At 40.9% G+C, this 21995-nt stretch overlaps 1 protein-coding gene across 3 annotated transcripts in view; it reads left to right on the forward strand.

Moving 5' to 3' along the window:
- The window catches only part of tcf4 (transcription factor 4), a 236508-nt gene that overhangs the window by 101815 nt on the left and 112698 nt on the right, over positions 1 to 21995 (forward strand). For all 3 annotated transcript variants that reach the window (XM_072372628.1, XM_072372629.1, XM_072372627.1), the window contains exon 6: positions 5420 to 5478. In XM_072372628.1, coding sequence (XP_072228729.1) covers positions 5420 to 5478 — 59 coding nt within the window. The remainder of the gene's footprint in view (positions 1 to 5419; positions 5479 to 21995) is intronic.

Consider the following 21995-nt stretch of genomic DNA (forward strand, 5'->3'; position numbering starts at 1 on the left):
TCATAATCCAATTAATTCATATGGAGCCAATTCAAAAATAATATCCGAGCTAAGGAAACCAACAGATTGGACCGAAACTGGTCTTCAGTCCAATCTCCCGTCCTGAGCCTGAGGGACTGTGGAAAGGAACGACTCCCTTTAACAGGAAGAAACCTCTGGCAGAACCAGAACCAGGAAGAAACCTCTGGCAGAACCAGAACCAGGAAGAAACCTCTGGCAGAACCAGAACCAGGAAGAAACCTCTGGCAGAACCAGAACCAGGAGGAAACCTCTGGCAGAACCAGAACCAGGAAGAAACCTCTGGCAGAACCAGGAAGAAACCTCTGGAGGAACCAGAACCAGGAAGAAACCTCTGGCAGAACCAGGAAGAAACCTCTGGCAGAACCAGGAAGAAACCTCTGGCAGAACCAGAACCAGGAAGTAACCTCTGACAGAACCAGAACCAGGAAGAAACCTCTGACAGAACCAGAACCAGGAAGAATCCTCTGACAGAACCAGGAAGAAACCTCTGACAGAACCAGACTCAGGAAGAAACCTCTGGCAGAACCAGAACCAGGAAGGGTCCATCCGCCTGGACCAGCTGGGGTTTGAGAAGACAGAAAAGAGGGAAAAGAGGGGGGAAAAACACCATAACACCATTCAAAGGATACCTGCTGGAACAGGGAAACACAAGTTAATAACCACAATAATGTCACATGGACATAAAATCATTTGAGAAATTAAACAGGGGGAAAAAGAGAGCAAAGTGAGGAAAGGTGTGACAGATGAGGTCCCCTAGCAGTCTAAGCCTATAGCAGCAGAACTATGGGATGTTTCTGGATGCTGATCTTTATCCTATGAAGGAATATGACCTTTTTAAGTTTCCAGGGCAGGAAACACGGTCTTTGGGCTGTGGTTTTGGCAGCTCAGTGAGTTCAGGGCTTTGCCTTCCAATCGGTGGATTAATTCAGTCCTTCAGCAACACACCGGACCCCCCCGATATGAATGTAGAGGCAGTTTGAATAACACGAGGTTTCACATCTTTATTGTTAAGGGTTTAAATTTCCGTTCCCTTCAAGAGGAGGTTCTGGAAGGAGCTCGTGATGTTTAACATCTTTGCATAAGATCCTTATTGTCAGATCAGATTAATTGAAGTGGGTTTGCCAAAGAATCCTCCGGAGGTTGACGAGGTTCCTTGGAGTACTTTCTGATTATCTAAACCTCACAGTACAGTCAGAGGAACCTGGAGAGATTCATTAAAGTGCTTTTTTTCAAACCCGGTAGATGCTAAAGGAAAGGAGGCTGTGCTTGGATTTGATCCAGAGTGGTCTGATAATATCTGAGAACATTCTCTGTTAAACAAAAGGAAGAATAAAAAAACCAGCAGATGCATTAAGTGTGTTTCTGAGAGCAAATGTAATAAGATTTCTTCCAGATGAACTCATCTGATTTCAAAAATAAACTAAAGTATCGCATATAGTTGACCAAATTAACTGATTGATATCAGCTGATTTTTATTAGCTTAAAATGGAAAAAAAAGTTTTTTCTGAGCAGCAGAATTACTTGATTTTGTTGTGTTTTTAAATCCTTTCGTCATTAAAAATATATTTTATTTTTTTCCACATTCGTACGAGATTCTTAATCTTCTGAGAAATGAAAAACTCAATTATGGGGGCCTTAAAGAAAGGAAATTTAATAGCATTATTTGTCAAAGGTCTACTTTAAAAAAAGCATTTAATTAAGACGTTTTGGTAATAAACACACTCCTTTTCATCGAGAAATAGGCTCTTTAGATCAGATGCTTTACCCAGTCTGAGGGGCTGAAATGTGTGTGTGTGCACGTGTGTGTGCGCACGTGTGTGTGTGCACGTGTGTGTGTGCACGTGTGTGTGTGCACGAGGCCACCATGTTGGGACAAAAGTAAAAATCCGCTTGTTAAAGCCTCAGCTCGAGGTCACAATTAGCTCAGTGGCTAAAATAATTTCCATCCGTTTTAAATTCTTTGAGTCAGAAATCGGCCTCGATTACATAACAAAAATAACAAAAATCACAATGGATCATGTGCAGATTTAATAGTTTAGAATAATAAATAAATGTAAGAATATAACTTATCGATATTTCCTGCTGCTGTGGCTTCTGGGAAAATTAGAAAATAAATGTTAGGTTATTGTTACAGGCCTTGGAAAAGCAGATCAATTTCTAAGTGATTACTGTGTTTCCTCAGATAGAAGGACCTGAACATGTATATATACTCCAGGTTTTTCTAAACATAAATGCTGGGTATTTTATCCACGGCTGCGGTGCCAGAAGGAAGGAAACCGGTGCCAAGGCTGGCCCCCCTCCATTTTAAAGTCCCAGCACCAGGCTTTCCATCTCCGTGCGCCCGCTGCATTTCAGGACTGTTTTATCATTGGAATTAGCAGCTTTTAATATAAGTGGTAACTTTAGCTGAATTAAAATATCCTGTTGCCTCATATTTCAATTAAAGAGAGAGTTGGTGAGGAATGAAGCATCATTACTTTCTGTACTTCATGCTGAAGAAAAAATGAAACAAGGCGCTTTAATGGAGGATTAATCTTTTGTAAAAGAAAATATTAAAAACCCTTTTCTTTATATTTCCTGACAGCTCAACCTTTTGATTTTCGCTCACATTCACGGCAACATTTGCAGCTTTTCGGCTCCGGCTGACGCGGTGCTCTGCGTTCTGTGTCCTTTTTTATGTGCACGATGCGGGACGCAAACATGCATCTGCAAGTGTGCACAAAGGGGGTCTCTCTCTATATATATATATATGAAAACTGTGTATATTTCCATGTGTATTCACGTGCATCTGTGCCAGTAATTTCCTGTACTTTGTGTGTGTTCTGCTGTGTGTGTGTGTCTTTGTATATGTGCCAAACCGGTCCAGCTGGCATCAGTTGTAGCTGAAGCCGAGGCCGCTGTATCACACACACACAGTCGACCACATTCCTATTCTGTACGCCTGTAATTATCAGCCTCTTCTGCATGGACTACCATGTTGGCACGCTTTCAGCGCTGGTCTATACACGCCTGATTCCAGCCCTGCACCGTGCGCACGCTTCATTTTCCTCCGCACACGCTCGCTATGCAACCATTTCATCTTGTATGGCTGCGCCGCGACAAGCAGAACGTAATTACACACTAACCGTGGTTTGATATTTAGACTGGCTCGAGATTTAAGGTTTTATCCAGAAAGAAGGTAAAAATAGTCATCGATGGGTCCCACGGCTCATAGGAGGGAAAGCCTGTTCCGGAGCTGCAGAGGAAATTAGCTTTGTTGTCTACAAACAGCGGCGGCCGGTGCGTTTTCAGCATTCAGCAGATGCCTTTTTCACAGCTAAACACACTCCTGTGTTAAAACGATTGTCGCCTACCTGCCAGAGCGGCTTCAACTCCTTATCGTGTGTTTATCAGCCCTCCAAAGAGCTTCTATTAGCATCTATTTCAACATCTGTTTGACCAAAGGTGCTCTTCGGTTTAGACCTTCAGCGGACTGTAAAGAGGAGAAGTCCAACAGCTGCAGGTTAAACACAAGCTCAGCTTTCATCCCCAGAAACGCCAGAAACGTCAGAGCAAACCGGGGGGCAGAGACAGAAATATAGCTTGGAGAAAGCTGGTTTCAGTGGTGGCTTTGCGGTAATATACCAGCTCTCAGGATGTTTATAGGTGGTAGCTGGAGCCTATTTTATGCCTGCGGTTTCCTCATTGTGCAGCACCAGCTCCAAACATTCATTTGACTCTAATTTCTTCAGTTTTTAAGTGAAATAAACCCCAAAAAGCATATTTTTGTTCCTGATTCCTCTTTCATTTTATTAGCAGTTGGTACATGGTTACGAAGCGGCTCTCTCGCTCTTAGATGTTCGACTGGCTTGTTAAGGTGTCACCAGAATGACGGATCGAAATGTTTTTTCCAGTGATATTCTTGGAAAAGCACTTTGATTGGGGGTTTTAGCTTTAGCCCCCACTCCCACTCTCTCAGGTGATTACTGAGCAGCGGCTGGCGGAGCATCTGTTGTGGTTTTCTTTGGGTTTTAGTTCCAGGTTCTAGGCACAGACCGCCGTAACACGGCGTTGGTCCACCTAGTGACGTTGATTCACACGCCTTTGGGGCTCGACTGCAGCCATTCAAGTTCATTCAGACGTTGCATCGTGTCCAAATCTCCTAAAAGATGGGGAATACCTGCAGAACATTTGTTCCATTAAAAGATAAAAGAGCATCTTTTGCACTGACCCTTCCCTTTAAAGACGAGTACAAACCGAACCACACTCACAGGAAAAGAAAAAAGAGCCACCTAAACCTAAACCGCTCCCCGCAGGGGTCAAAGGTCGAGGCTATTCTTTGAATTTGCTGCCCATCTGTAGTTGCTATGGTGTTGGAGCTGTTGTGGAGTTTACTTTCTATCAATTACTGTGTTGTGGTGTCTGAACTCTAAGTGTGAAGGTCATGCTTTGTGTGGTGCCATCAGAGGATCTCTTCGTGTACATCACAGTGTCAGTCATATGTGAAGCATTTTCTCCTCTGTTCTGAGGACGTTTGGCTAGTCTGGATGGTTTCTCAGTAAGTACACTAATGAGTCTCCGTGGAGCGACACTTTACCAGTGAGACGGAGCTTAAATGAAAGAAAAAAGCAGGAAAGCTTCAGCTTCAGAGCCGATGATGTAGGATGAATATTTCCACTTATCATTTAAGATGTCTGCCATCGGAGAATTCTCTGGATCTGATGTGAGTCAGACGTCAGGCTTTGTTTCTGAATGAAGACCTTCTTATTTGGTGTGTTATGGTTGATCAGGCGAAAACAGAAAATCCTACACCTGTAGAAGAATGAAAAACAGTTTCATTCACACAGTTTTTGATGGGGATTGACTCCCTTTGGCTGCTTTCTACTGGAAATCTAATTTTATGTGATAAATCCCAGTTTTTTTTCCCCTTATGTTGCTTTTTTTGGACTGAATAAATGAATTAATACATTTGTTGGTCTGACTATCAACACTTTAGATGAAAATGTTCTTTGGAGACTGTTCAGGGACCATTTTTTTAGCTGAGGGATGTTTTTATTCCCTGACTGCTGATCTCGCTAAGCTCACATTTTAAATCCTGACGTGACTGATTGAATGAATTAATTCTGTACAGAGTCAGCTGTTGAATTACACCAATAACTGACCATCCTGATTACTGCACAGCTCCATGTTCAGTGGCTCTGGAATGAATGAACCTTTATTTTTGCAGTTGTTGTCAGCAGTAAATATGAAAGAATTGGGGGAAAAGCGATGTTTTTATGGTGTTATTTTCATTGTTTTACCAAACAAAGGAAGGCGGTGCAGTTCTTTTCCAAACCAGTGAAGGTTTTTTTCTGTGAATATATAGATATATATATATATATCCTTCTGCTAACTGCATCCTCTCTTCTTCCTGTTCTAGGTAAAACTGAAAGGAGTTCGTATTCATACGGCAGGGAGTCCAATCCACAATGCCACCAGGTCAGTCCTCTCTTATCAAAGCACAGCGGGTGTACTGTTTATTTTATTGTAAACTCTGCATTCGATCTGAGGTGTGCTGTCGAAGACATCTAGCCCAACTGCATTGTGGGTATTAAGGTTGTTACCTGAATATTCCACAAGGGGCAGAGCGGGGGAACTTTTTTTTTTGCACAATGTAAACAATGAAGAAATGGTGACGAAAGAGGAGGTTTGTTTTCGATTTGTGTAAAGTTCACATCAGAAAAATAAGCTATATAAACGCCCTGAATTAACGCAGACATCTGGTCACATTCATCTCCACACTGCCCCCTATTGGTGACTTAAATATTGCATCATGCAAGTTTAGATGATCAAATCAAGCAAACAGATGCAGGACACATGAGGCTCAAACAGACTTAATTATAACATGATGCATACGATTGTCTTTACTATGCTTATACAGAAAAGTTCAGATCCTCTGCTTGGAACTTGATAATAACTTTAAGTCAAGTTCTTATTTATTTGGCATTATTTAGTCTTGATAAACAGCGCTGAACACTCTCAGCTTACCATGTGTCAGTCATCTTAATGACTACAATAAACACCAGATGTTACATGTTTTTAATGTTTTCCAGGAAGGCTCCCAACTTAGCCACTTATTCTCGACTTTATAAACTCGTGATTTTTGATTTTTAATCATTTTTAAACTGAATTTTAAAGACGGCTGTTTTCAGACGGTCATATAAGGTAGAACCAGGTGCTGTGAGGACTTTGATAAAGTTTGGTGCACTTCATGGGGACTGGGATTTGAATCTGAACTGTAGTCTTACTGCATGGACTCATGGACCATATGCATCCATGATGATAATTAAGTTATACAGATGTTGGGATTTGATTCTGCCAAAGGAATATTAATGAACAAATAAAACCGATGAACAAATAAAAACTGCACATGATCCATTCCAGCACAGGCTTGTGGACACGAGGAGTCATTTCATTTCCCACAGTTATTAATGAAAGCTTATCAAAGTAGGCATTTGAGAGAAAATGTGACTTGTGTTTATGAAATATATGCAACAGCTCCTTTTGCAAATCAGGAATGTTGAGTTTCAGATGAAATGGAAGCTAATGGATAGCAAAGAAAGCTACACTCAGCAGTGATGCCATTAGAAGTCAGCTGATTGTACGGCTAACGCTGCGTTAGCACGCAGTGATGCAGCACTGAGCTGACTCTGATTGCTGTGTGGAAACTACCAAAGGGCAGCACATTATGGAGGGCGTTTTTTACTGATGTGTGAAAGGGCTAATGCTGGTTTGTCCTTTGATGGTCCAGTTCATGACCTTAGATTGAAACATCTCAACAACTAAGCTAATTGATCTTGGTGATGCCCAACCTTTAGTAACTTTAGCGAGTTAAATCTCTACGTATGATTTAAAAACTGATGTAGCCAGAAGATGAACCCTAGTAACTTTGGTGATCCAAGGGAATTATCTTTTTGCCTCCATCACAAATTCAAAATGTCGCTTTATCCATAAGACAGACGTACTTCACAATGAACTGTTTGACTCGTCAAAGAAAGCACAGATGGAACGGCCATGATTCACTTCCATTAAAGGGGAACTCCGGTATTTTTAACGTATTTCACACCGAGAACAGTTTGGTGAAAGCCGGCGTCCTTCGGAAGATATTTAGATAACTGGAGATCCATATAACGGAGAGAACGGGGCTTAGAGGATGCAGCCTCTAAATAAGGCATTATCTGTCTTTATTTCACCAATACTTTAAGAAGAATGAATGAACGAACACGTACTATTGCAATATTAGCTTACAGCTTCCATGTTGTTGTCCTCCAGGGAAGTAGGTGGACTCAGGGGGCTTTCTACATAGGCGTCTACTTGAATGACGATGGACGTCCTTACGGTTTTGAGCCAGATTATACAGATCAGGAGGTCCTAGAAAGGAGGATGCAGAAGCAGAGAGAGGAACAGCTGGCCAGAGAACAACAGACCGCTGCACATCTGCAAATCGTTGCTAACTGGTGATGTTCTTGTGGATGATGTTTACCTATGCTAGCAGAGGAGGAATGCCTTTGTTGCTCCAATAAAGACAGATAATGCCTTATTTAGAGGCTACTTAATCTACTCACAGAGTAGCGCGTCGATGACATCATCCCAGTAGATGAGTGTGTAGAAAGCCCTCTATAAGCCCCCCGATAGCCGCCAATAACAACAACACAGCAGCTCTGAGCTAACAGAGCTATAGCACACGTTCATTCATTCATTCTTCTTAAAGTATTGGTGAAATAAAGACAGATAATGCCTTATTTAGAGGCTGCATCCTCTAAGCCCCGTTCACTCCGTTATATGGATCTCCAGTTATCTAAATATCTTCCGAAGGACGCCGACTTTCACCAAACTGTTCTCGGTGAGTAGATGAACGTATTTCATGCCAGAAATAAGGTCTAGGTTTAAAAATTCTTAATAAATGTTTAAGAGTTCCCCTTTAACTGAATGAACAAGCCCAATAAGCCATGATGCTGACCCAGCAGAACCTCCCCTAAATGTGAATCTATAGAATCTATTTGAAAGCATAGCATTGGTGCTGCTTCTGGTCTCAGCTGCTGCTCATGAGGCCCAAACTGCCACATAAAGTGAGAAGAAGGGAGTCTTACAGTGCTTTCAAGGAAAAAAGTCCTCTGTATCTCAGAAAGTTACAGCGAGTTATTCACCGCCACTTTTAGGCATAAGAAAGTGATCATCTGCACCATGTGTTGGGCCAGCCAACAGGGCCAAACAAACATTAGCATTGACTGTGGTCTAAAATGGTGTTAAAATCCCATTGTGCATCTGAAGGCCTCTGCTTGTTTTCAGACCTTAGAATAACCTTCCCTCCTTTTGATTCTTTCCTTTCTGTCACAGGGACATTATTATTGGGCCACGACAGCCTTGTAAACAAGCAAATACCCACATATGTGCTCACAAAGAGATGCCGATCACGTCTTCTTCCTGGCAAATGTGTCACTTGTTCTGGAATAGTTTACATGCCGATATCTTTCCATCAACTGAATTGAATATAGCTGTTGGTTGAGTTTGAGTCTCTTTGAATTGTCCTCTGAGCCTCTATTAAATCCCTTTTTAATGTGTTTTACCAGTTTAGCAGATGATTTGTTTAAGTTTGTTGTTGCATTGAGCTTTTCTAGCTGTACTTTCTTAAGATGAGAAAAGTACATTCACTTTTGAAACAGTTTGTTCTTTTTTTTCCATTTGGCTGCTAATTTCTTCTGGAATTTGACCATTGATTGGTGCATTCGGCCACCCATTATCCACTGGTCAAGCTATCTGATTAGCCCCGTATAATAACGGTTGGGTCAAAGCACCCACAATATATAAAACCACTTCAAAGCAGCAACAATTCAAAAGAAAAGCTTGAAAGAAATACTCACGAACCCCGGCCAAAACAAAGCAGTCACACAATGGGCTGTTCCCCTAACCTTATAGAAACTAAACCGAAAGCAGGACTGCCAGTAACTCCCAACTTAACCTGTAATTAATGACAAAGCTAAGAAAACAGCATCATATGGCTGGAATCGGTGGATGAGAGAAACCTGGACTCTGGCTTTTTATAGACTCATTAGAGAAAGAAGGAAAGAGAAGTTAGTCACATGAAAATCAGGTTAATAGTACCCTGACACAGAGGCCTGTGTAACATCACTAATTACATAATTTATTCATACATTTTCCTCACTCGCTTTATCCAGTCCCAGGCTGTCGGGGGGGCAGGATCAGCCGCCACTGGGTGAGAGGTGGCGTGCACCCTGGCCCGTTACTGGGCTCATACAGAGACTAATGACCGTGCACCCTCACTGTTCAGGGTCGGTTTTGTCTGGTGATGAAAGCTGGTTTGGACTCGGTTTTCTGACTTTCCTGCTTGATTGATGTTTGTGGGATTATTTAGAAGCATGAATAAGATGATGATGAAACAGTTGGATTTATTTGTATAATCGTAAGATGGAAGCTCTGCAGATTTAGCACCTGATTGGAGAAACTACTTCCTTGATGTTGCAGTATTTGGGTACCAGCGAGTTAAGAAACAGAACCATCTCAGCGCAGGTTCACCACACATATCACTACATATTTGTTCAGTCCTCAGTGCATTTGTTGTTTTTTTCCATTGATGAATCCATCTATTTATCCCTCTATTCAATCGGTCCTTTGCTATTCATCCATTTACTTTATTCAGTTGTTTATCTAAGTCAGTTTGTTGACTCAATAGCTCTAATATCCATCCATCCATCCTTCCATCCATTCATTTATCACCATCCATCTCACTCATCTTTTATTTATAACCACCTCTTATATCCAGCTGGGGCCTTTGAACAAGGCAACAGCAAACCATAGAGGACAAAAATATGAAATAAATCAAACATTACTGCCTCACTGGCCATTTTCCTACCGGGCTGCTGTCAAATTATCCTGCTACACAGTCTGAATGGCTCCTGATGGAAATTGTTGGAAATGGCAGATTAATTTACATGCTGGGCTGAAGTCCAACATCCTTGGCTGTTAGTGAAAGATTGTGTGAGAGAGAAAAAACACTTGGAGGCTGTGAGCTCACACTGTAACAGCAGAAAGATTTCAGATGACCCCGGTTTATTTCACCTGTCTGACCAAACTAACCGCGTTCCTACCCTTTATTAATTTGGGTTTATGTTGGCTGCAGCTTGGTAAGATCATTAGGAATCGATGCTTAATAAATGCATTCCTTAAGTTTCTTGAAAGCACACATGATGACTTTGGTTCAAACTCACACCTTTCCACCATATGATGATCATATAATGTTATCAGAGGTAACTCATCCAAGTTTGTTTGACCTTGATCGGTCCTTTTATGTTTATATTACCTGATCTAATTGATCCTGGTTCAAAACTACAAAATTGACAGACTTGTCTAATAAATTATGCACAGATATCTGTTCAGATCATTAACCTCTTCCACGCCGGAGCCCCCAGTTCCAGGGCGGGAGGGGAACATCCTTATTAACCCAGCTCTGATGAAGTCTCACACATGTTAGCTTTATTTTTAAATCAAGATGGTTTACACAGAGTTTGGGATTGCAGAGAAATGCTCATTTTCGAGCAGGAACCCCAGAAAGACTCGGGGCTGAACGGGTTGATATCCATTTGAGTTTCCACTAATGCTTCAAATCATTGGGACTATTCTAACTTTGTGAAATGATGCACTGAGTCAAAGGTTTTTATTTTTCTTTACACTCAATGTAAAGTGGGTTGTCTTCTGTGTTTATTTTAAGTGCGAGAAAGCTTATTCTCATCAGCGATTGCTTGTATCTGCTATGAACAAGGAAGGCAATCTGAGAGGGTCAAGGGGAGTCTCACCAAGCTAGAAATGGATGGTGGGGGCTGGCAAACATGGCTTTCTGCCAAGGTTAATGCCCAGCCCCCCAACAAAGAGCTCAGCTCTTTCAAAAAACATCCAAACAGCCTCCAAAACCCATGGCCTGCTGGCAGAAGGTGGCATGAATGCACTCCTGATACCAGGGACAGAAACGTACAAATTCGACTTTATCTCTTACTCAGATTCCCGTAAACAAACACCACATATATGATATTTTAATGAAGCTAAATGATGAAAAAAAGCGCTTTGATAGGCTGTTTGTGGTTTCAGCTAGAAGAGATTGGAGAGGCTGAACAGAGATAAAAAGGTTGAACAGATGACAAACTCCGGTGTTTTTAAACCTTATTTCTGGCATGAAATACGTTCATCTGCTCACCGAGAACAGTTTGGTGAAAGTCGGCCTCCTTCATGCCTCTAAATAAAGCATTATCTGTCTTTATTTCACCAATACTTTAAGAAGAATGAATGAATGAATGCGTACTATAGCTCTGTTAGCTCATAGCTCTGTTAGCTCATAGCTCTGTTAGCTCATAGCTGCTGTGTTGTTGTTATAAGCTAACAGTGCAATAGTACGCATTCACCAAATAAGGTCTAGGTTTAAAAATACCGGAGTTCCCCTTTAATCACGGAGACATGTCATGTGTCAGTCTTTGTCTGATGGGTGCTTTCTGTCTTTTAATGGTGATTTAAAGTTGATTTTCCAATTTTGTCTATCAGTCAAAGGTGACTTATCACAAGAACCATTGCCCACCATTTCGTCTTTCGTCCCATTAAAGGGGAAGCTCTTTTTTTTTTAAACCTGGACCTTATTTTTGGCATGAAATACGTTCATCTACTCACCGACAAGTTTGGTGAAAGTCGGCGTCCTTCGGAAGATATTTAGATAACTGGAGATCCATATAACGGAGTGAACGGGGCTTAGACGATGCAGCCTCTAAATAAGGCATTATCTGTCTTTATTTCACCAATACTTTAAGAAGAATGAATGAAGGAACGTGTGCTATAGCTCTGTTAGCTCATAGCTGCTGTGTTGTTGTTATTGGCGGCTATCGTGGGGCTTATAGAGGGCTTTCTGCACACTCGTCTACTGGGATGATGTCATCGACGCGCTACTCGGTGAGTAGATTAAGTATTTTATGTCAGAAATGAGGTCCATGTTTTAAAAAAAAAAAACGAACTTCCATTTTAAATGTTTCTGTGGATGTCATCACAGCGATTTGGATTGGGCTTAAATTAAGGCTTTTATCGAGCAGAAACTATCTAGTTGTATCACGGGAGATGTTTCTTTTCCTAAAAGTGCTCCCCTGAAGATGAACCATTTACTCTTCTTGTGACACTTGGTGCCACCTGCAGGACAAACTTTCCACTTTAACACCTCCTGCTTCAGCAAAGAGCAGCTCCGTGTTGCTCTTCCCTCATTTTATGGACATAGAGTATCACCTGGACTCCCATAACCACAGTGGAAACTCCCTCGTGGCTCGTATTTAATGCAACCAACACACACGTGTTGCATGGCTTCCCTGTGGCTGCTGTCTAAGCAGAAAGACCACCATCATCTGGATGAAGGGATGGAGGTGGATGAATCTCTACCCCCTGATTCCTCCCCTCTCTTTCACTCAAGCCAGAGCCTTAAACACACTCAAACACACACCCACACAGGAGTGCTAAGCCACACCAAAGCATGCCTGTCATCCGGTTATCGCCTCGCAGATCAGTGGGTTAGGCGCGGACTGGTAGCTCGAGCTGAGGCAGCAGCAGTCTGGATGTGAGGTTCTGGTGGAATGCAACATAAAAAAGAAAGCCTTTAACCCTTCGCACACACAAGCAGACACACATCAGTCAGTGGAAAGTGCTGAAGGCTCCATTTTGAAGCATTGCAAGTTTTCAAAGGCTCTTAGAAGCTGCATTTACCCATTAAACAAGGTGCCCACATATGCACCGACGGTATGCATATGTAATGCATGCGAGGTTTTCCATAAATATAAATTTTCTCTCTCAAATGTTATGCATGCAAATGAGTGTGACATTAAAAATATTTACATTTGCATTATGGGGTGTATCTAGCATAAACAAGCTGTGAGCTGCGTGGAGTATCCACCAGCAGGTGTGTCATCATCTTCAGCTTCCTCACTCAGTCCTCCACAGTCCTCACTGAGCTCAACCGGTCCTTCAAACACTCTGAGGACTCTCCACACATGCTGACCTCTGACCTCCACGCTATTATGACGGGTCAAGAGACTGCAGAGAGAATGAGAGCGCGCTGGTTATTATTGAGCATGAATTTATCTCTCAAAACGTCTGTCTCCGGCCTCTCATTTTCTGTCTTTCACTCATTGTTTCTTCTTTCCCTTTTACAGTCCTGTGCAAAAGTCTGAAGCCACCCCCCGCCGTTTTATACGTTGCTTTCTGTCATTTCTTTAAGGAGTCTTCAGGAATAGTTCTCCAGGCTTCTTGAAGGACATCCCAAAGCTCTTCTTTGGATGTGGGCTGCCTTTTGTTCCGTTCTCTGTCAGATGATCCCACACTGCTTCAATAATGTTGAGGTCCGGGCTCTGGGGAGGATTCATCCCTCCATAAGACCTGTTGCCACTGATTTTCAGTCCACTTCTTGTGTCATTTGACACAGCTCAGCCTTTTCTCCCTGTTTCCCTTCCTTAAGAACGGCTTCTTGACAGCCACCCTTCCATGGAGACCATTTCTGATGAAAAGTAGATTAAAGGACTATTTCTTATTTCTTAAAGGGGAACTCCGGCATTTTTAAACCTTATTTCTGGCATGAAATACGTTCACAGACAAGTTTGGCGAAAGTCGGCGTCCTTCGGAAGATATTTAGATAACTGGAGATCCATATAACGGAGTGAACGGGGCTTAGAGGATGCAGCCTCTAAATAAGGCATTATCTGTCTTTATTTCACCAATACTTTAAGAAGAATGAATGAATGAACGTGTGCTATAGCTCTGTTAGCTCATAGCTGCTGTTATGTGGCTACTTGCAGCTATAGGAGAGCTAACGGAGGGATTTCTACACAGGCACTCTACTGGGACCACTTCATCCACACGCCCCCCTGCAGCACAGTTTATTCACTCCGTGCTCTGTGACAGTCGGCTAACTTCACACAGAGTTTGCTGCTGATAGTTTTGTGCAACATGGCAGGATATTTATCAGATTTTGACGATGTGAACGACGACTTTGAGTAAGATGGACGTTCTTAACGGAGTGAATAAACTGTGCTGCAGGGGGGCGTCGATGACATCATCCCAGCAGACGAGTGCCAGAAATAAGGTCCAGGTTTAAAAATACCGGAGTTCCCCTTTAAGGAAATCACTCTCAGATGCCATTCAGCTGATGTAGGTAGATTTTGACAAATAATCTTAAGTTGCAACTAACCAACAATATATAATTCACTGGTTCAAGCCCTTTTATGCTGGAATGATTCACAGGTTAGTCTTAGGTTGGTTCAATAGACAAACCAGCAAAGGTGCAAAAAAAACTTTGAAAGACCTTCAGAAATCCTCAAGAACTATTGCTGTATATATTTATATATATATCAGTGTATCTTTGAGACATGAAACATGTTTCTCATTGTGTCAGAGAGGTCGTATGGCAGCGTTTGACGGTTCTTGTTCTCATTTTTCATTCTTCCGGAGAAAAGGAAAAACTCTTGTATGAAGCCATGTTGATCAAGGCTATCTTCTAATTCTCTAAACTCAATCCAAAGTCACGCAGGCCTCAGCAGTCTGAGTCAGGCAAATGAAATGCCAACGTTCCACAGTAACATTTCCCAGTCGTCTCTGTTCCTCTTTTTGTGTCCACAGGCCTTGAGCTTCATGCACCAGCTTCTTCCGTGCTCCCGAGTTTTTTCCGTTGGACTTAACGAACTCTCTTAACACGAAACAGGCTGATGATCTGCACCTGGTCAAGAGGAGATTCAGCTTTGTAACGTTCCATTTGGACACAATCTGTGCCCTCTAAACTTCTGTTAAAGACAAGTTTCAGCAGCAAGAATTCAACCCAAGAGGTTGAGAGACGACTTTAACACGGCGCAGCTTTAGAGAAGTTTTCAGATTTAGCATGAGTTAGCATCTGACTGTGGGCCTGAAGCTGTTAGCTCTGTTTTTAGAGTGTTTCTGCTTCAGGTTTGATGTGAAAATGATGTGATGCATGAATATTAAAGATGGGAGAAAGTCACAGGCTGCAGCATATTGGGCATAATATTAGAAATATGACAAACTTGTTCTTTACTTATTCATTTTCTGTGCCCTCTAAATTTCTGTAAAAGAAACCAAACCAAGAGGTTGAGAGACGACTTTAACACGGCTCAGATTTAGCATGAGTTAGCATCTGACTGTGGGCCTGAAGCTGTTAGCTTTGTTTTTAGAGGGGTTCTGCTTCAGGTTTGATGTGAAAAGGTGTTTCTGTAAAAGAAACCAAACCAAGAGGTTGAGAGACGACTTTAACACGGCTCAGCTTTAGAGAAGTTTTCAGCTTTAGCACGAGTTAGCGTCTGAATGTGGGCCTGAAGCTGTTAGCTTTGTTTTTAGAGGGTTTCTGCTTCAGGTTTGATGTGAAAATGATGTGATGCATGAATATTAAAGATGGGAGAACGTCACAGGCTGAAGCATATTGGGCATAATATTAGAAATATGACAAACTTGTTCTTTGCTTATTCATTTTCTGTGCCCTCTAAATTTCTGTAAAAGAAACCAAACCAAGAGGTTGAGAGACGACTTTAACACGGCGCAGCTTTAAAGAAGTTTTCAGATTTAGCACGAGTTAGCATCTGACTGTGGGCCTGAAGCTGTTAGCTTTGTTTTTAGAGGGTTTCTGCTTCAGGTTTGATGTGAAAAGGTGTTTCTGTTAAAGAAACCAAACCAAGAGGTTGAGAGACGACTTTAACACGGCGCAGCTTTAGAGAAGTTTTCAGATTTAGCACGAGTTAGCATCTGACTGTGGGCCTGAAGCTGTCAGCTCTGTTTTTAGAGGGTTTCTGCTTCAGGTTTGATGTGAAAATGATGTGATGCATGAATATTAAAGATGGGAGAAAGTCACAGGCTGCAGCATATTGGGCATAATATTAGAAATATGACAAACTTGTTCTTTGCTTATTCATTTTCTGTGCCCTCTAAATTTCTGTAAAAGAAACCAAACCAAGACGTTGAGAGACGACTTTAACACGGCTCAGATTTAGCATGAGTTAGCATCTGACTGTGGGCCTGAAGCTGTTAGCTCTGTTTTTAGTGTTTCTGCTTCAGGTTTGATGTGAAAAGGTGTTTCTGTTAAAGAAACCAAACCAAGAGGTTGAGAGACGACTTTAACACGGCGCAGCTTTAGAGAAGTTTTCAGATTTAGCACGAGTTAGCATCTGACTGTGGGCCTGAAGCTGTCAGCTCTGTTTTTAGAGGGTTTCTGCTTCAGGTTTGATGTGAAAATGATGTGATGCATGAATATTAAAGATGGGAGAACGTCACAGGCTGCAGCATATTGGGCATAATATTAGAAATATGACAAACTTGTTCTTTGCTTATTCATTTTCTGTGCCCTCTAAATTTCTGTAAAAGAAACCAAACCAAGAGGTTGAGAGACGACTTTAACACGGCGCAGCTTTAAAGAAGTTTTCAGATTTAGCATGAGTTAGCGCCTGACTGTGGGCCTGAAGCTGTTAACTCTGTTTTTAAAGGGGTTCTGCTTCAGGTTTGATGTGAAAAGGTGTTTCTGTAAAAGAAACCAAACCAAGACGTTGAGAGACGACTTTTAACTCGGCGCAGCTTTAAATCCTGTTCTTGGAAATCAGAAGTTTTCAGATTTAGCACGAGTTAGCATCTGACTGTGGGCCTGAAGCTGTTAGCTCTGTTTTTAGAGGGTTTCTGCTTCAGGTTTGATGTGAAAAGGTGTTTCTGTAAAAGAAACCAAACCAAGACGTTGAGAGACGACTTTAACACGGCGCAGCTTTTAAGAAGTTTTCAGATTTAGCATGAGTTAGCGTCTGACTGTGGGCCTGAAGCTGTCAGCTCTGTTTTTAGAGTGTTTCTGCTTCAGGTTTGATGTGAAAATGATGTGATGCATGAATATTAAAGATGGGAGAACGTCACAGGCTGCAGCATATTGGGCATAATATTAGAAATATGACAAACTTGTTCTTTGCTTATTCATTTCCTGTGCCCTCTAAATTTCTGTAAAAGAAACCAAACCAAGAGGTTGAGAGACGACTTTAACACGGCTCAGATTTAGCATGAGTTAGCATCTGACTGTGGGCCTGAAGCTGTCAGCTCTGTTTTTAGAGGGGTTCTGCTTCAGGTTTGATGTGAAAATGATGTGATGCATGAATATTAAAGATGGGAGAAAGTCAGCATATTGGGAATAATATTAGAAATATGACAAACTTGTTCTTTGCTTATTCATTTTCTGTGCCCTCTAAATTTCTGTAAAAGAAACCAAACCAAGACGTTGAGAGACGACTTTAACACGGCTCAGATTTAGAGAAGTTTTCAGCTTTAGCATGAGTTAGCATCTGACTGTGGGCCTGAAGCTGTTAGCTTTGTTTTTAGAGGGTTTCTGCTTCAGGTTTGATGTGAAAATGATGTGATGCATGAATATTAAAGATGGGAGAAAGTCAGCATATTGGGAATAATATTAGAAATATGACAAACTTGTTCTTTGCTTATTCATTTTCTGTGCCCTCTAAATTTCTGTAAAAGAAACCAAACCAAGACGTTGAGAGACGACTTTAACACGGCTCAGATTTAGAGAAGTTTTCAGCTTTAGCATGAGTTAGCGCCTGACTGTGGGCCTGAAGCTGTTAGCTCTGTTTTTAAAGGGGTTCTGCTTCAGGTTTGATGTGAAAAGGTGTTTCTGTAAAAGAAACCAAACCAAGACGTTGAGAGACGACTTTTAACTCGGCGCAGCTTTAAATCCTGTGCTTGGAAATCAGAAGTTTTCAGATTTAGCACGAGTTAGCATCTGACTGTGGGCCTGAAGCTGTTAGCTCTGTTTTTAGAGGGTTTCTGCTTCAGGTTTGATGTGAAAAGGTGTTTCTGTTAAAGAAACCAAACCAAGAGGTTGAGAGACGACTTTAACACGGCGCAGCTTTAGAGAAGTTTTCAGATTTAGCATGAGTTAGCATCTGACTGTGGGCCTGAAGCTGTCAGCTCTGTTTTTAGAGGGGTTCTGCTTCAGGTTTGATGTGAAAATGATGTGATGCATGAATATTAAAGATGGGAGAACGTCACAGGCTGCAGCATATTGGGCATAATATTAGAAATATGACAAACTTGTCCTTTGCTTATTCATTTCCTGCTTATCTGTGGAATGTGTCACTATGTGTGCATGTGTAAGTGTGTCCATCCACTCTGGCAGGCCGTCAGTTTCTGTGCGTGGGCTTTGCTGTGGAATCTGGTTACTGGGGGAGTTTGTGTATGTGTTCATCGTCCCTTCATTCAGTCTGTTCTCTGAGCCAGCCCTGATTGGCTGTTTTCTGACCAATGGCGTGGCAACAGGAAGTACAAGCCCCCAACAGCTGGCCCACAAAGAAAAAACAAGGGCGATTCAAAGACTGTTACATGCAGGGAAATATTAATAAAGCTGTGTGGAACCTGATGGGTGAAATCTTGCTTGTACCATTGCTTTATAAAAGGAACACTGAGGTTTTCCTCCGTACCTCTGCAGCTCGACCCTGTGCAGACAGTAACTCAGTTATATGTTATTAGATAACGCACTTTTACAGACAATATTTGCCCCACACCTCACAATATTGAGTGAAAAGGAAGCAGAGGGGAGAAGGGAACCAGCATCAGGTCAAACATACAGACAGTAACTAATAACCTGAAATCAGAAACAACTCTTCTATTGCTTCCACTCGTCCTGCGAATCTTTGTGTGTGGTGAGATGTTCCACTCGCAGCTGCTCTCCAGGTCTGAAAACACACACAGATCCAGCTGCTCGCTGCTCTCTGGAGACTCTCAGCCGTCATTTAGGCTCATCTGCCGGCCGGCCGGCCGCACAGATCGGCACTTTACTTTATTTTTACTATCGATTACAAACACACATTGTTGTGCTCACACACGTGAAACGTGCCGTGACCACCCAGGGTCGGCGTGATGTGACGCAGCTGCAGGGTTCTTTTAGACGTAATTTATGTTTCTGTTTGTTTTAAAGAGTTTTACAGAGTCTTGCAGAGGTGGCTAGTGTGGGGTTACAGGAGGGAAATGCAGTGAATGCAACACAACCAGAGAGAAACTGGGTTTAGTCTGAGTTTGGGCCCAAATAATGGGTCGCACCAGCCTAGTTAATCTGACATTTTAGCCTCTGCTTACATCCAATAAGGTTTTAAACTGTTTATAAGTGTAATTCTGGTGAAAAACGGGATTGTTTCTTGTGCAGTAAGATTATATTTGTGATAACGAGCAGCTTTAAAAGCACGAGTTGAGTTGTTAGAGCCTCAGTTCTGGGAGTGGAAACGCTGGCCACCATGATTACCCCCCCATCCTCCTTCTATGTTTTCAGGGAACTATCTTCAACAAATATTAGATGGATTTCAAAGACATTTGCTTCGGTTATGCTTTAAACTTTAAAATGTGCAGATGGTTCAACAGATAAGTGAATAGACCAATAAATGTTATAAAATGAGTTAAATGTAAAGAGATAAATTTAAATTTTCAACTTTATTGACCTTATTCATTAATTTATGTATATATTTTATCTCTTTTTAATAATCATTTCACTCTTTTTTTAATTACCACTTATTTATTTTATTTTATTTTTGTATTTCATAATCAAAACTTTCAGTTTAATATGTTTCTAGAAATGTTTGTATCATGTTTCCTTTTTGTTTTTATCTCCTTCCTTCATAGATTGCTGTTTTCTTCAATAACCATATGAAAAATTATAAATATGCATAAATATTCAACACAACGTTCATTTAAAATCACTGAAAATGAGCAGAAACATCAATTTCTGTTATTTTTAAAGTACTTTTTAAAATGCTGACGTGTTTATGTCTGTTATTCTTGTTGGATTTTGGCAGTTTCAGTCCTCCATACTTCAGCACCAGAACAGCTGATGCGTTTTATGATTTATATTCAATTCAATTCAATTCAATTCAATTTTATTCATATAGCACCAAATTACCACAAATGTCATCTGAAGGTACTTCAATAATACAGTCAAATTCAAGCCAATTAGAGTCCAATTCATTTTAATCATAATCCAATTCAATTAATTCAAAATTAGTCCAATTAATTCATATGGAGCTAATTCAAAAAATAATATCCTAGCTAAGGAAACCAACAGATTGCACCGAAACTTTATATTAATATAACAAACACTTTAACTCATTTCCATGCCTAAAACAGCGCTGAATTAAACTGATGCTCTGGTTTTACGGCCCTGAGGGCAGAGAGAGCCTCACTTTCTGGGTTCCCCACGCTGAAAGTCTGTGTTTTCACTCAGAAGTTAGTGTTGAATCTTATTCTGCTGTATGTTTTATGAGTGAATTAAGCGTTGAGGGGAAATCAGCTGCTCGCTGCTTTGATTTTCAACTTTATTGACTTTATTCATTAATTTAAGTATATATTTTATCTCTTTTTAATAATCATTTCACTCTTTTTTAATTACCACTTATTTATTTTATTTTATTTTTGTATTTCATAATCAAAACTTTCAGTTTAATATGTTTCTAGAAATGTTTGTATCATGTTTCCTTTTTGTTTTTATCTCCTTCCTTCATAGATTGCTGTTTTCTTCAATAAGCATATGAAAAATGATAAATATGCATAAATATTCAACACAAATCACTGAAGATGAGCAGAAATATAAATTTCTGTTATTTTTCTAGTACTTTTTTAAATGCTGACGTGTTTATGTCTGTTATTCTTGTTGGATTTTGGCAGTTTCAGTCCTCCATACTTCAGCACCAGAACAGCTGATGCGTTTTATGATTTATATTCAATTCAATTCAATTCAATTCAATTCAATTCAATTCAATTCAATTCAATTCAATTCAATTCAATTCAATTTTATTCATATAGCACCAAATTACCACAAATGTCATCTGAAGGTACTTCAATAATACAGTCAAATTCAAGCCAATTAGAGTCCAATTCATTTTAATCATAATCCAATTCAATTAATTCAAAATTAGTCCAATTAATTCATATAGAGCCAATTCAAAAAATAACATCCTAGCTAAGGAAACCAACAGATTGCACCGAAACTTTATATTAATATAACAAACACTTTAACTCATTTCCATGCCTAAAACAGCGCTGAATTAAACTGATGCTCTGGTTTTACGGCCCTGAGGGCAGAGAGAGCCTCACTTTCTGGGTTCCCCACGCTGAAAGTCTGTGTTTTCACTCAGAAGTTAGTGTTGAATCTTATTCTGCTGTATGTGTTATGAGTGAATTAAGCGTTGAGGGGAAATCAGCTGCTTGCTGTTGTGGATTTGTTTGCATTGTTGTGCAAAAGGTCAAATGATTTGATTGATTCACGCAGTCGGCAGCGCTGTTTATTTAACAAGTTTTTGTCAGGAACCATGAAGGCAGCGCAGGGAGCTACTCTCTCTATCTCTGGCAGTGATGTTAACCCTCTCCCCTCTGATGTGTCTAACATCAAACACTGTCACGCACACACACACACACACACACACACACACTGAAATTGCTTGTGAGCTACAACAGCTGGTAACAGACACAGAACAGAACTGAGCTGTCACTGCAGAACTGACACACGGCAACACAAACACACACTTTGTATTAATACAGGCACGACATACATACACTAACAAGTGATGCACTCATTCTCACACGCACACACACACACGTGCACGTGCATGTGCACGAGCGATGCAGTGTTGATCCATGAGATGTGAAAAAGCCAGCTGATGTTTTTCATGTGTTGCCTTCATCAGAGCTCAGTTCTGCGGGACTTCCTTTGGATTCTTATCAGTGACAGATGAAGCAACAACTTCCTGAATCCCACAAGCCTTCGTCTTCTTTTAAATGGGAAAGAAACGTAACCCAGGCCTTGGACTTTGCAAAGAAATTTAAAAGAACCCTTTTTTTTTATTATTAAAGCACAGCATCAGAATGCTTCACCTCACTCAGGTTGATACCGGTTTAATACGAGCAAA

Source organism: Leuresthes tenuis, unplaced genomic scaffold (assembly GCF_036924035.1).
Source record: "Leuresthes tenuis unplaced genomic scaffold, fLeuTen1.0.hap1 SCAF_19, whole genome shotgun sequence".
NCBI classification, from domain to species: Eukaryota; Metazoa; Chordata; class Actinopteri; order Atheriniformes; family Atherinopsidae; genus Leuresthes; species Leuresthes tenuis.